Source organism: Epinephelus lanceolatus, chromosome 17 (genome assembly GCF_041903045.1).
Source record: "Epinephelus lanceolatus isolate andai-2023 chromosome 17, ASM4190304v1, whole genome shotgun sequence".
Taxonomy (NCBI): domain Eukaryota; kingdom Metazoa; phylum Chordata; class Actinopteri; order Perciformes; family Serranidae; genus Epinephelus; species Epinephelus lanceolatus.
The window spans coordinates 17,384,027-17,399,152 of record NC_135750.1 but is presented as its reverse complement, the minus strand read 5'-3'; the positions used below and the strand labels follow the sequence as shown (position 1 = coordinate 17,399,152).

The 15,126-nt window shown below is 40.6% G+C and overlaps 2 protein-coding genes across 3 annotated transcripts in view; one reads left to right on the top strand and one right to left on the bottom strand.

The window, feature by feature from the left end:
• insyn2ab (inhibitory synaptic factor 2Ab) overlaps nt 1-4,209 on the top strand; it is a 32,685-nt gene extending 28,476 nt beyond the window's left edge. For both annotated transcript variants that reach the window (XM_033612797.2, XM_078160842.1), the window contains 2 exons: nt 2,257-2,720; nt 2,857-4,209. In XM_033612797.2, coding sequence (XP_033468688.1) covers nt 2,257-2,440 — 184 coding nt within the window. In that variant the 3' untranslated portion in view covers nt 2,441-2,720; nt 2,857-4,209. The remainder of the gene's footprint in view (nt 1-2,256; nt 2,721-2,856) is intronic.
• Nucleotides 4,210-6,323: 2,114 nt separating this feature from the next.
• Nucleotides 6,324-12,324, bottom strand: LOC117248703 (indoleamine 2,3-dioxygenase 2-like). Its single transcript, XM_033613922.2, has 10 exons — nt 12,091-12,324; nt 11,176-11,271; nt 10,910-11,029; nt 9,050-9,168; nt 8,891-8,905; nt 8,655-8,754; nt 8,366-8,483; nt 8,200-8,251; nt 7,813-7,961; nt 6,324-7,639 (listed from the first exon to the last, which is right to left on the bottom strand). Exons 1-10 carry the CDS (start codon nt 12,178-12,180, stop codon nt 7,263-7,265), a joined length of 1,236 nt encoding a protein of 411 aa, XP_033469813.1. The 5' UTR covers nt 12,181-12,324; the 3' UTR covers nt 6,324-7,262.
• Nucleotides 12,325-15,126: the final 2,802 nt, after the last annotated feature.

Here is a 15,126-nt window from a genome sequence, read left to right as displayed (position 1 = left end):
GTTTGATTTGGGCAGAGGAGGTGAATTTCCGTTTCCGACTTCCGTTTATATATAAGTAAATATGCTGAACCATTGCGATGGATTCAGAGTTTGCAGTGACGCCAATTATGTTCCACCTCGTTAGTTCACTGCACGGACTGTTTAACCTGGCAACAACTGCAGCCAGCTCAAATGTGATTGGTCAATATCACGCGGACTACAAACAGCCTAGCACTGGAAACCAGGGCTCTTCCGCTCTTCTTCTGGAGGCAAGATCTCCGGGGTTTGCCTACAGACTCTACATTCACTGAATGTAGAGTCTGTATATAGAGACTAGACTAAGATATACTAACAGAAATGAAAAATAATATTATAAGTATGTTTTTTAGTGTATAATCACCTGAAAATAAGAATCGTCATGCTTTCTTTACCCTAGAATGAGCCATTTATATCTACATAGGGAGCAGGTCCTTGTCCATGGACTCTGCCATGTTGCACTGCCAAACTAAACATTGGCTCTAGATAGGGCTATTCACATTTTTGCATCAGCCACGGTAATTAGCGAAGACCAGTGTCAGAACATGCTAATTTTTTGACATGAAACTGCTTTATTTTGTGTTTTAAGCTGTTTAAATCACAAGGTCCTTTTGTTTTGGAAAGGAAGAGACCTCTGCAAATAGTTCGCCTCATGATTAAGATGTCCTGAATATCTGGATCCTATGTTATCAGGGAAAACAGATGAGCACACATGAGTAGGTGCTGGGCTAGCAGCCTGTCTCCGATGTGCTGAACAGCACTGGACAAGCACTAAGTTTTTAACATGAAACTGCTTTATTCGGCTCCTTTTAAAAACCTCCTGAACACTGAAGGAATTCTAATCAGGAGACGTTTCAGCTGGTTGCAGTCTGCAATCCTCACCACTAGATGCCACTAAATCCCCCTAAATCTTACAGACTGCTCCTTTAATCCAGCGTATTGATTCATTGGAAGCCCAAACCTGCCAAATTTCTATCCGGCCCTCGATCCAGTTTCTCCCCTGAAGGCTTTAATAGAGCTCTGTTCTCAGTCGACACTTATCTTGAGGGTGAGGACAGTTCCCAGGATTCATTATGTCACTTTGAGTATAGCATATCCTTCAGCCAACTAATTACACTGCCCATCAAAGCTGTTACCCTATCAGGCCCAGCTTTGTACCTTAACGTCTATTTGTGTGCCCGCAGACGAGGAGAGGAGTACATGTTTGACCTTGGCGTGTCAGATGTCATCTCTTTCAGCAGCTTTAGTTCTCCCTTCCACCTTTAATCCTCCAGACTTTGAATGACAGGAATAAGCTTTGTAAGTCCTGTGCTTTTAAAATGTGGCGCGTTAAGTAATGCCAGTGATGAGAAAAAAAATAATAAAACGAGGATGAATCAAAAATGCCCCAAACCAAAATGCAACAGAACGTTCTATTATCAGGTACGGTTTGTTGAGGAGTGTCACTTTGGCAGGCACATAGCAGGTGATTCATTCTCTTTTATTTCCACTCGGATGCTTTCAGAATTTATTGCATACCCCAGGAATAAATACATTAACAGAGCACTACAAATCAATAGCAATAAAGTGAAAGGAGATGGTGTATAATAATGCATTTATCCCTTGCTTGAATACAGGCAGTTAATCAGGGCCTGCTTGGCCTCTCAATGGTTTCATTTGGATGGGATTAAGCCCCACATTTCTCCCAGGCCTGAGAGATTTAATCGGAGAGAGAGTTCAACTATGGTGTCGGAACAAAATCAGACGATGACCAGCCTGGGATTATACTGGCGGATGTGGAAGTCTGATGTCAGGAGCAACCTACATTCTGGCTCTTTTTTATTTATTTTATTTTATTTTATTTTTTGATACAAATATAATCTATGCAGGAAAAGCCCTTTGACTGCATGCATAAAAAATACAGAGATGATGCAAAGGAACTCTATTACTCGGAGGAGTCTATGAAATGTGGATATGTGCCGCAAGAGATATGTGCTGCCAGGGTGTCTGTCAGTGCATTTGAACTGTTTGCCTCCCTCCCAGCCTCCATCTGGACATCAGTGGATTACTAATATAAAAAAAATAACTGAGTCATAAATGTTATAGTCATCCAAAAGATAAATGGCTAACTTTGAATACAGACAGATGAATGCACTTGATTTTACTGTCAATCAAGATATCTACAATTAAATCCTTGTTTGTGCTGCACAACACTGAACTGAATACTTTTCTAAAACTCTCCCACTTATGCTTGTGTTGCAGTGTCGAGCTGGACTTCAAGCTGCAGGAGGACAAGCTACAGCCCCTGATAAAGAGACTTTGCCCCCTGGACAGCCAACAATGCCCCGCTCTGCCTTACTCCAATGAAGTGTTCACCTCCACCCCAAAACGCAAGTCCAAGACAGAGTCCAAAAAGCATGCTCGTTGGAAACTCTGGTTCCTTTGAATAAAACATGAAGGCTTTTGGAAACAGCCTTTTTGTTGGGCACATTAATACCCCCGTTAATCTCGAAATGGATGAGGGAATATTCAGAGGGAGTAATCAACATATGAGGATGGATAACGGCAGAAACCGGTTCATTTGGGGTTCTGAGTTGAGACTGCACATTAAGTCAGCCGGGGGACAGCAGAGACAAAAAAAAAATAAAAGAAACATTTTAAATTCTGTTAAACCTTTTTCTGGCATGTTTCGCTGAAGAGGATGGACACACACCTGCAAAATCTAGGTGAGCTTTGGGATATGTTTTTGTTTCTAAGCTGTGTAAAGATGGTTGTTATTTATACTCTGGCACCTCTCACTTTATATTTACGTCTTTTTATTGCCTTCTCCAATGCAATGCACTTTTGGTTTTTTCCCCATAGAGCATATTGCTTGGCAACAAGAGGAGGCGCCATGTGGAGGGCCTTTTATGAGTGAAGCTATAATCTTTGAATGGACATCAGCCCCACCTCCGGCAAAGCACAAACATTTGACTATTGAGAGGAACACGCGTAAAAGACTGAAACACAGTACAGTACATGGCAGTGTGTCAGCGCTGTTCTTATAACCCCCGTCCATTCTCTCCTCTTCCTCCTTATCTGTTAACATCCTGCCCAGATTGTCTGTCCGACTGAACGTCTGCCTGCCTTTGTTAATAACACCTGTCTCCTCCCTCTCTTTGTGTCTCTTTATCTCTTTCTGTCTTTCTCACTATCCTTCTCTCCATTTAGCTCACTGTGCAACCAACCTACTAGCCAGCCAACTTTGCCTCAGTCATCCTGTGTTTTTCTGTTGGCTACACTGACACATAATGTTCAGAATTTATATTTTAGAATATCTGCATCTTTTTAGCAAAGTACTGTGAAATGAAATTTTAAAACATATGTTCGGGGCTCCTCCTCTTGAAGCAGGTACAATTGTTGAAAATGCAGACGTCTTCTGGGTTAGGTCAGATATTTTTAACAACATATATAATGTTTGACTACTTCCAAGGCATAATATTTTCTATGATAACTTAAAAAGTGTTTTTTTTCTTTTGAATTTCCAAGAAGAAGTAAAGGCTATTTTGACATTTCTCTTTGAGTCCGTTAAGAGTTTGACTTGCCTCTCAGTCACTCCTTGTGTCACAGCAAAGCTCTCATGTGAAGTCTTGAACCGAGTCTACTTCTAAGTAATTTGTTTCATGCCCAGTTAGCTGACACTTGAAGTGTTGTTTTGTAATATTAATTTATCTTGCCGTTCAACTGCAAGTTCCATCTTGTAAAATGAAACCACTTACAGAACACCAAACATCTGTTTACCAACCCACACAAACAACTGTGCACTGAACTTGCAAGAGTAGAAGGGCTATATACATGCAGTGCTAATGGAGTATGGTAGCAATCTTACAGCAGAGAAGACTTGTAGCCACCAGCTTTGGTTAAGTACAAAAACAAACACTGATGATGTAGCAGTGACACTGACTGAACTTGCACGCTGTTCCAAAGCAGGTATTTACTGAAGTCTTAAAGTAATTTTATAACAGCAGCTCTTATGTAGATTATGGTACTGTTACATGTCTGAGAAATGTCAGGAAGACTCGCCTCCCATCATTAGACGATACAGCAGATTACGTTATTCAGGTCACCATTTTCCATGCAAAGATCTGTACCCTGAGAAAGTGCAATTTAGTGATGTGCAATATTATGCATTTTTCTACTGTTTCTACATCACAATTAAAACATTTTCAACTGAAGGTGATTCGGTGTGCTCCTATGTCGACTGAAAGCTAGAGGCAATGGAGTTGCGAAGTAAGAGGAGGTGTTTTGGGCGCACATTTATTTTTCCCATGAACAATCTTATGTAAGTCGCAGTTGGAGTCCCTCTGTGGTTGATCTTCAAGTCAAGAAATAAATACGTTAGAAAATATCTGCTTAAAGTTAATTAATCTTTTAATTTAGGTAACTACGACTCCAAAGGTGCATTTTAGTAAGAAACATCCACTCATCTATTTTAAAATTCCTTAACCTGCGCCATTGAGAAAACCAAGTTTTGTATCAATTTTGGTTGAGTTTTGCAACTATAACACTGAACTTTGTTGGCAACTGTATTTTGAATTTCTTTGTCTATGGTTGGTGCTTCGACTAGACTCCTTTCCATAGCAATAGTGGCTAAGGCTCATATAGGTACTGTGGTATTTAGAGCCTTGTCCATGCTAAAAGGATGAATAAAGCATGATATCAGGAAAACAAAGTTGAAATAAGTGTAACCGGTGGCCATAGCATAAACTTACATGATCTTTTCACGTATCCTTATATGTCGGCTTGTAGTATTAGAATTAGTGGGCATTGTCACATTATGTACATTTAAGTTACTTAACGCTAAGTTACATGGGTTGGGTTTGGAAGAAGAAACATGGTAATAATGTTCCTTCAAATAAGTCAAAGTTCACTTCACAGGACACACACACCAGTCCCTTGGGGAAAGTCCTGTGTTTGTTGAATGTGTCCTCATACAACGGTTTGTATGTGTCCTACGAATCAGCACATCGGCAAATGGTGTTACATAGTCACTGTACTACTGTACTGTCACTGTAGGTAGTTTTAGAAAAAGAAACATGGTAACGAAATACCTTAAAATGATTTAAAGGTCAATCAAAGCTCACACAGTTTCAAACTTTGGTATTCTGGGGAGAGTCCCAGGGGAAGTCCTGAAGTTTGTGACCTATTAACCACCCCAACCTTCCTTTTTACAGGGACAACTCAGGACTGTTTCTGTCTTTAGTCCCATCATTGCATTGGTCACGTGATTGCTGCCCTTCAAAATATGTGGGTTACGCACAAATTACTGCCTCATAATTATGTGAGATATATACGAATTTTGGTGCGTTACTTTTCTGGGAAAAGTATGAATAGTGCATGACTAATCCACGACCCCAACCTGCAGCTTTATGCAGACTTTAGCTCTTTTTACTACTTCCTTCTTTACTCCTGTCAGCACATTGGTCATGTGATTGCAGCCTTTCTGATTATGTGGGTTATATATGAATTACTGGCTCATGATTATATTCTTGTGCATTACTTTTTGTAGGTATACCTGGATTGTTATATTATCCTGAAGAGCCCTGTGATTGTATGTTAAGTAAAATTTAGGATATCATTGAGGGTATAAATTGAGACACAGATGGGGAAAATACTTCCAGAGCCAAAGCCCCCCTTTTACTTTGCAACTCTATATGACAGCAGACAACTACACCAGGACTAGGTGTAGTGCAGTCAGAGCTGCATTCACCCACTGTCAAGCAGTCCAAATTTTACCTCTTTTGTGCTTTAGTGAACCAAAGTTGGACCATGACCAGAGCTCAGCAGCAGCAGTGTGGTTGAGCTCCTTCTTCTCTCTTCTAATGTGATTAGTGCTCAATAGCAAGAAGGGACACAACCTTCAAGTCAAGACCAGGAGGCTAGTGGGGGTTCCAGTCCATCAAACTAAGTGACCTGATCCCGCATCCATCCCTCTCCCCTGATCACCTCCACTGTGTCTGTCTCTTTCATTCTCCTCAGCTGATTCTGTTTTGCTTTTATTTTACCAGTGTCCTTTATCGCTCTATTCCTACAGCGTTTCCTTCCTCTATTTTTTTCAACTGCTCATGGTTTTCTCTACATTTATCTGCTTCCTCTGCCATCTGCCTCTTACTCTCAAGCACGTAGGAGTTCTCATTTTCAGTTTCTGTTTACAAAAGCCAAATTAGTTTATCGATCATATGCAGTTTAGAAAAACGCTTCTCTTCCATTTGGCATTATTTCTATCATTGCATTCATATTATAAGTGCATATTTTCTTACTAGAAATAGTTTTAAAACAACATGACCAGGCATTGTTATAGCAACTGATAAGAATTTTATATATTTTAAAATATTAAAAACAACAACGTTCAAATCATTTATCTCAAAATAAGATTCAAGGGTGTACAGATTTGAGATTTTGCACATTATACATTTTTCATGGACACAAAAAAAACAGAATAAATAAAAAGAAACACTCCCTTTTTATAGCAGTGTCTGTAACTGTAACTTTTTAAAATCATATTGTGATTATTTTAAGTATTATATCAAAGTGCGGTTTATTTAGGGATGTTAAGGACTGTACGGTGGTGGAAGCCCATTTCTGCCGAAGGAAAAGTTAGTTTTTGTTTGAGATAGCGGGTAAAAAATGTACTCCCCCATAATATTGATTTAGGATCTCATCATTCTGCTTACGCTGAGTATTTTTATTTTCATTATGCATTACTTTTTATCCATTTTCCCCCTGGAAGAAATGGGCTTCTAAAGTGTAGCAGTAGTTATTGTCAAGTAAAAACATTACGTAGAAGAAAATCCTCTGATTTATTTCCAGGCTGGAAAGTGGTGTTTCACTGTCCTCTTTGGTTCAAAGTTTTGAGGCAGTTTGGCTACACTCAACTATGATGTCGATCAAGTACACTTAATCATCACTGTAGCAAAACAAGAAGTTAAAACATTGGAGGTCAGCAAAAATAACATTTCCATCTATTAAACAGCTCCTCTTTTTAGGTTTATCTGAGGTTTTGTGGTTATGAAAGAGCACTATAAATATTTAAGCATTAAAAGCATTAAAATACAGGAAGTTGCACATCTAACCCAGCCTAAATTACTTAGTCGAATCTAATAACGACAAACACAGTTGTCTGATTAGAATAATTGAGGCGATATTTGTTGATATTTGTAAATGTATAAATGCAGCCTAAAAAGCATAGTGCATAAAGAGCTTTTGGATAGTGTAATATACGCTATAAATTATATTTCAGTTTCTCTTGACACAGATGGCCTCTCCAAGATCAGTGCTTTCTGAGTGGTGTTACGAACACCCTTGAGGAAGACCATGAGGTTGGATCCGCCGGTCCCTGTGGCGTTCAGTGCAGTGCCGACACCTCTCAGCGGGCAGCCCATGGCGCGAGCCTGATTACCGGGCACAATGACATACTTGGTCACAGTATTGAGGTGGTAGTTCCGTAAATCCACCAGCGCTGAGACACAGGACTTATAGGCCTGGCAGAGATCAGAGCTGGAGTGGGACAGGATGAAGTCTCGCAGAGATGGACAGTCAGACAGAGTCTCTATCAGCTGACGATGGGCAGGAGGCATGTAATCCCTCATGCGTGTCAGGAAAGCTCCTGGATAGGCCGAATCAATGAAGAGAACAGAAAAAGAGACTTTGAGAGAAAGAAAATAACAACCTTCCCTGGAAACATTTTCTGTCAGAGCAATCAACTGACTGCACAAACAGACTGATTCATTCACGAGAGACAACTGATGGGGTCGAAGGTTGAAGGAAATGCATCTTTACCTGTCTCATCCTCATGCTTGATGCACAGCAAAGCATCAAAGCACTGAATGGTTGAACTCTGGGCTGCACTTCCACCTGATAACAAAATTGGCTCATTGCTCACACCTTCATACAACAGCCCCCTTGGAAGCATGGGGTTGTCTCGCCACCTAAAAAAGTTCACACCACATGCATGAGCTGTGAATGTTCTTTTTATAGATGCAATTAGACGCACATGGTTCCATTTGACATGTTATCCAGTTAAGCATACAGCGCAGAAATAGCGAAAAGTACAATAGTAGGGTAGAAGCAGAAGGGAATTTCATCATTTCATCTGCATGAGAGATAAATATTAAAAGCATTAATAACTTCAGTATGCAGAATATTGTTAGCGGCCTTAAAACTCACCCCGAGACAAAAATTCTCAATGTTCCATGAAATTCAGTTGGATCCACATGATCTGGAAAGAGCCAAATTCAGTTATTCTAATTACCTTGAATTTCCTTGCCTCCATAAAAGGCTCAGCATGCAAATCGATTAAATTCAGATTGGGATGGGTTTAATTCAAACTTACTGTGCATGAGTTTGAAAGTTTCCTTCATCTTCTTCAAAGACTGAGTCACTTTAGAGAGACCTTTCTGTATGCCGATGAGGTCTGAGATTTTCATAGCGTGCATCACCTCCAGAGCCCCCTGGTTAGAGTTCAAAAAAATACCATCACTGGGCGATAAGGGACAAGGACACATGCAGTATGTGGAGGGGACATATAAAATGGAATGGCACAGTTGGACAGACAGCATCAGGCTGAGGTTCAGAAAGAGGGTGGAAAAAAAGAGGAAGACATAAGAGCATACAGTACTAACTGTTATGCCTGAACTGGCAGCCATCTCGACCAACAATGACACCATGAAAAATCCCCTGCAAGTCTCGCCACCAGGAAAGGAAAATATCAAGTCCATGTTCCTGTTTTAGAAAATGATGTTTTTAGAATATATGTGCTAAACATCACAAGCACCACACCACAAACGTCACATGAAAATGTGGTTGAGAAATTCAAAACAATGTGACAGGATATCCCTTTTCTTTTCCTTGTACTCACCCAATTTCCATGTCCCTAAAATGAAAATGAAAGGAGAAATGTGTTAGTGGAGAAAGAGATATATTATTTTGCTGTAATATTGCTATTAGAATAGATGATCTGTGGACAGTGGGCATAATATCAAGACATTAGATAAGACAATTAAAAAGCATTACTCACCCTGTGGGATCCTTTAATTTCCAGTTGGCTAAAACTGAATCTGCATAAGTCAGGATTGGTGGAAGGCCGAGCCTACGGGATACCACCCAATAGGGCCAGGCCAGGGCTTTTGGAAGAATCTGTCAAACAAGCAGCATAGTAAAGTTTCAGTCCAGGAGTGCTGCCTTGCTGAGATTTTGGAGATTTTTGAGTCACGCTATGTCTCAAGGGATGGCAGTGATCAAAACCACTTTGATCCAGACTGAAATATCTCGACAACGTTAAGATGGATTGCCATGATATGTTGGTATCCAGAGGATGAATCCTACTGACTTTGATGATTCCCTCAACTTTTCCTACAATCTTTCACTTATCCTGAGAAATATCACAGCATCTACTTGATTGATTGTTTGAAAATTTATCACAGACATTCATGGTTCCCAGATGATGTGTCTTAGTAATTTTAATGATCACCCTGTGACATTTCTCAACTATTGGATGGATTGCCATGAAATTGGCTCTGACGTTAATGTCACCCTCAGCAGCCAATTGAAAGGCTGTTGTCAGTGGTGATATGTGCAAAGATAAGGGTTAGTAGTGGCCGGCCAAACCTAATATTAGGTTGAGAAGACCGTTATCAGGCCATGAAATGAAACTTTCATGGGTAACTCCACAGGTAGGGTGACTGAGTGGGAAGAGGTGGAGGTAGTGGTAGCAGTTGGGTCAAACACAGGACTTTCACCCAAGAGATTGGGGTTCAAGTCCCATGTGAAACAAACTTTTACACCCAACCATGATCTTTTTCTAAACCTAACCACATCACTTTGGCACCTACACCACAAGGAAAGTTAAACCTAATGAACCGATAACGACCACTGAATGGCCTGATAACACCCTTCTGAACCTTACCAGTAGGCGAGCAGGCCCCTACTGACCCATTTATATGAAGCTTATGACCAGAGATGGCAGCAATTTAATCAGGTGCACAACCCTGACTTTTCAGTTAAAATTTAAAGTGGCTTATGACTAAATATCTGCAAATCTATTGACATTCCCGCCAGCTGTACTTTGTGTTTGGTGCCAGTTAACAAATGCTAGAATGCTAAACTATTTGTACAGCCTCACAGAGCTCCTAGGATGTCTGTAGACTCTTAGGGCTCTAGTTTCGCAGACCGGGTGAGGCAGGGGCGCAGCGCACCTGCGCTTTGCCAACTGGGTGTGGCCAGGCGGATTTTGCAAGTTTGGCACACCGTGTGCCTGGCGCAGCTACTCCTCTTTCCCACCTCCATCCCTCCTACCTGCGCAAGTCGGAAAGAGGGAGGAGAGAAGGCGTAGAGTGGCAGATGGGTCATACACAGGACTTTTACCAAAGAGATTGGGGTTTGAGTCCCATGTGAAACAGACTCTTACCCCAACCATGCTCTTTCTCTAAACCTAACCACATCACTTTGGCACCTACACCTAAGGAAAGTGAAAGTGAAACCTAACAAATGGATAATGGCCATTGAATGAGCTGATAACACCCTTCTGAATCCACCAGTACATGAAGCAGGCCCCTACTGGCCCATATCTGCGAAGCTTATGACCACTGATGACAGCTATTTAATTGGGCACACAATGTATGTACTTTTCAGTTAAAATTTAAAGTGGCTCATGACCAAATACCTGCAAAACTATTGACATTCCCGCCAACTGTACTTTGTGTTTGGTGCAAATTAACACATGCAAGCATGCTAACAAGCTTAACCAAGATGGTGAACTTGGTAAACATTCAGCCCTTTTGGCATCAGCTTGTTAGTGTGTTGACATTAGTGGTTTGCTCAAAGCATCACTATTTGTACAGCCTCACAGAGCTAATTCCATTGCACTGTAGTGTTTTACCTGAGCAGGTTCACGTTGTCCTTCCTGCCACACGTATCCCATGCTGATGAATCCCAGCGCTAGGTGAGCCAGCCTGAGCTCCCGATGGTTACTCAAGAGGTATGGACTCAAGACCGGCATCTGGATTTTGATAAGATTTTCTATTTTTATGTTTCCATTCTCAGCAGCAGTGCAACACAATCAAGGCTTCACAAATGAAACTGTATGTCCACATTTACATGAACAGGTTCTGAACTCTAATTAGCATCAGCTTTGCTCATTCTCACCTTGTGTACCAGATCCCGCAGTTTCTGTGTCTCTATCAGATGTGTGAGATTGTTCGCCAGGTCCAGCCACACCCAATAATAGTCTGGAAGGTTAGTCTAGACGATAATAAGAATAAAATTACTTGCTTGTTGATTTTTTGATTGTTTTTTTTTTGTTTTTTTTTTTTTTTTTTGCATGGGGGATTTTCATGTTGAGTGTAATCAGTAACATCATCAGCTCGTGTTTGCCACGGTGCCTGACCTGCATGTCAGGGAATGACTGGTGCTATCAATCAGAGAGAGAAAGCAATTTAAAAGAGGGAGGCAGTAGAAAACTGAGAAAATTAGCCAAGCAGAAAACAGGGGCAACCCCAGATGGAAAATTACTGTATAAACAGATGAGTAGGCTTAATGCAAATCTTTAATTCCTAGTTTAAAATTGTAAAAGTAACATCAATGTTGACATGTAAGCTTTGCAACATGACAAAATCCATCATTCCCAAAGGTTGTTGACTGATTTCTCCTTGCATAAACCGTCAAATGAGACCCATATATGCCATTTTTTTCAACCAAATTTCTCCTTAAGACATGAAAGACTTTGTGTAACCAGAATATCTGAAATTGGCATTTTAAGTGAAATGAACCACTAACAGGCCCAGTCATGTGAATGGCTCAATAGAAACTTGAAGAGACAGGCTTTCACCAGATCAATAACCTCCTATAATCCAACTCAAAAACAAGCAATGTTATCAGTTTCAGCCTTGAGGTACTGAACATGTTGCTGAATACTGAAAAACGCCAAAAGATAAAGAGGAAATAGTCCTCAATGGTTAAAGAAATGTCCATGTGTACTTACAGGATTGTTATTGTCATCTTTTGACTGAGGAAATACAGACAGTAAAGGTCTGTATGAGAAAAGATGACAATGAAACTTACCAGTGGCTCTTCAAGGAGAAAGCCAAGCTCCTCAGAAATATCAAATGCATCAAAGTCTGCCTGCAGTGTGTCTCTGCTGTTAGTCTCCATATGCTCTGCCCTGTACTCTACTGCAGCAGTTTGGCTGTGAGAAGGGGAATCACTCTGTGTGTCTGACACTGATATCAGTTGTTAAACCTGCTCTAAGCCTGATTTCAGTACCTATGTCACATCCCTTTTTATTGCACACTCCCAGCAGCAAAGAGCCAATCAGATTTCTCGTATTGTAATGTTAGCAGTTCACAGAGCAAAGCTGAAATTCCCTCTTTTTTTTTTTTTTTACAGTGTGTAATATAAAGCGTATCTTCCTATTTTTGGCAGTAGATAAAGGAAACTGAAAACAATAGCTGCTGCCAAATAACAGAAAATGTTACGCTATACAGGCTACACTTTCTGCGAAACAAACTGCATGTGTACATGACTCAACATTTTGCAACAGTGAGGATTATGTCTGAGTCAGTTATTGAGACAAATACCAAACAAGTGTTGTCTGTTCCAAATTCAATGTACAGTGGTTAATTATTGAAAAGTAAAACTGCTTATGTTGACTCCTCATGGCTTAGAAACATATTTGACTCTCGAATGTGTTGCAAAATATCAGAAAAAAGGTCTTTGTGAATACAGGCTTTGAATTATTCTCCTTTCACCCCACAATGCCTGAGACTGAGACTAACTTTTGCAAACTTAACCCAAATACTTCAGAGAGTCAAAACTGTCCCAGCAGCTCATTAACTGAAGCTGGAGTGCTTCCAAAACTCAAACTTTAATGTAGTCTGTTTTTACTAGATAGTTGTGCTGGTGGATGACGACTGACCATAGAGGGTGCTAGTTTGACAAAGGTGTCTTAGACGATGTCACATCTCATCCACAGCAACAAAACACAAAAAGCTGTGATATGAGAAACCATGAGCTGAACAATCTGTTTTTATTTAATTATCTAAAAGAAGTCAGTGTACCAAAAGTGCTAGTATACTTGTCATGTCTGGATGCTTCACTATAATATATGGATTTGTCTCCTGCACTCCTTGAGGTGGGGCAGCATGGTGGTGCAGTGGGTAACATTGTCGCCTCACAGTAAGAGGGTTCCCGGTTCCAGTGAGAGTGGGGGAGTTCGAAGTTTACATGCTCTGAAGATATTTTAGGTGAGAAATAGGCAATGCAGTAACAATATCTTGGTTTGTACTTGATCAGCACTGCCTAGGTAAAACTAGGCGGGTCTCTCTCGATCCATTTCCATATTCTAAGAGACTCTAAGGGGTCCTGGTTCAAACCCGGAGTGGGGGGTTCGAACACTGGGGTGGGGGAGCCCTTCTGTGCAGAGTTTGCATGTTCTCCCTGTTTCCCCTGGGTGCTCTGGCTTCCTCCCACAATCCAAAGACATACACATCAGGTTAATTGGTGACTCTAAATTGGCCATAGGTGTGAATGTGAGCTTTTTTTCTCTGTCAGCCCTGTGATAGTCTAGGCGACCTGTCCAGGGTGTACTCTGCCTCCCGCTCAGTGTCATCTGGGCTCCAGCACACCCGCGACCCCTAAATTCTTGAGGTGCAAAGAGACGGATTCTGAAACAAGAAGCATTTTATTTTTGATCTTCTTTCCATGTCCCTGTGTGACTCCAGAGTAAGCTGCCTTTGCTGCTGATGAACCTGCACAGCCAGACAGACTAGTGTTTCAGCATTTACTCTAATTCTATGAAATTATCTTTGATGTTTTTCCCACCATGAGTAGCACAAATATTATCTTTCATCATTCAGCTGATTGCAGAGACAAACATTCTGTTTGCACTGTATGTTTTTGCTCCTCCGGTTTATGATTTTGTGTACAGCTAATGCTAAACAAAGAACGTTTTTCCGACTAATAATTATCCGAGCTCTCTCTCCGCTCTCTCTCCTACATCTGTAACAAATTCATGCGTCGATGAAGGCCTGCATCCGTCTCTCCTCCAACCTGTATTTGATTTTACAAATCTCTTTCATCAGATACCAGATATAGTCAACACAACAACACTCAGCTGGAAAAGACTGTAATATATTGACTTTAGCCATCTGAGCTGCACTTCATTTTTCAAATAATGAAGTGAATCATTTTGTGCGGAGGAAGGAGAAACCCACTTTCACACTTTCAACTCCTGGTTTAAATTGATATGTGGCATTTTAAGATCCTTGTCCTCACTAAAGCAGATAAAGGTACAACATTTGAAACAGTTTCTTCACTTCTTAGTATTGTGAGTACACTTTAAATGTACATTCTGTTTGTTAATCTGTACCACTTACAGGTTTAGTACCTAGGATTTAGTGGCATCTAGTGGTGAGATTGCAGATTGCAACCAACTGAAACTTTCCTCATGTGCCAAGCAGGTAGGAGAACTATGGTGGCTGGTGCGAAACATGTAAATGCAAACAGCTCTCTCTAGTGTGACAGTGTGGTTTGTCCATTATACGCGACTGTAGAAACAACATGGCAAACTCGGTGGACCGCTCTGTATGTAGATATAAAGTAGGCCTGTCAATCGATAAAAATATTTAAGCATGATTGATCACATGATTGTCCATAGTTAACTCACTTAACACATTTTTTATATATTTTATTTTTCAAGTTTTTAATACTCTTATCGACATAAGAGTGGGCAAATGTGTTTGTTTAATGTAAATGTATGTTTATTATCATTGCAACAATCCAAAACCATGGCAAAGACTGTCCAGAATATTCTCCAGGATGACCTCAAAGGGGGTTTGATCTCAAAACCTCAAACTTTTCACAAATTTGTTTCAGCGTGTGCCCTATATTTAACTCCGCCAGCTTGTCAGCTATTCTTCCATGGACTCCGGTTGTTTCAAGTGGCCAACTCGAAGTCTTGTTGAATTTCTTCCTCGGCAAATACGCTCAAAAGAGCCTGGACCTCGTAGCTTCTCTTCTTTCGCTCCATTTTCCAAATGATCAAAACACAAACGAAGTGAAGCTTGTAGAGATGAAATAAAGTTTGTAGCCACACTGGCA

What these genes read in the sequence shown, in the direction of transcription:
- LOC117248703 (XM_033613922.2), bottom strand. Translation starts at nt 12,180, where the DNA reads ATGGAGACTAACAGCAGAGACACACTGCAGGCAGACTTTGATGCATTT. An exon ending in AACTTTCAAACTCATGCACA is followed by an intron (nt 8,252 to 8,365) that starts GTAAGTTTGAAT and finishes GGCTCTTTCCAG; the next exon opens with ATCATGTGGATCCAACTGAA. An exon ending in CAAGCATGAGGATGAGACAG is followed by an intron (nt 7,640 to 7,812) that starts GTAAAGATGCAT and finishes CGGCCTATCCAG; the next exon opens with GAGCTTTCCTGACACGCATG.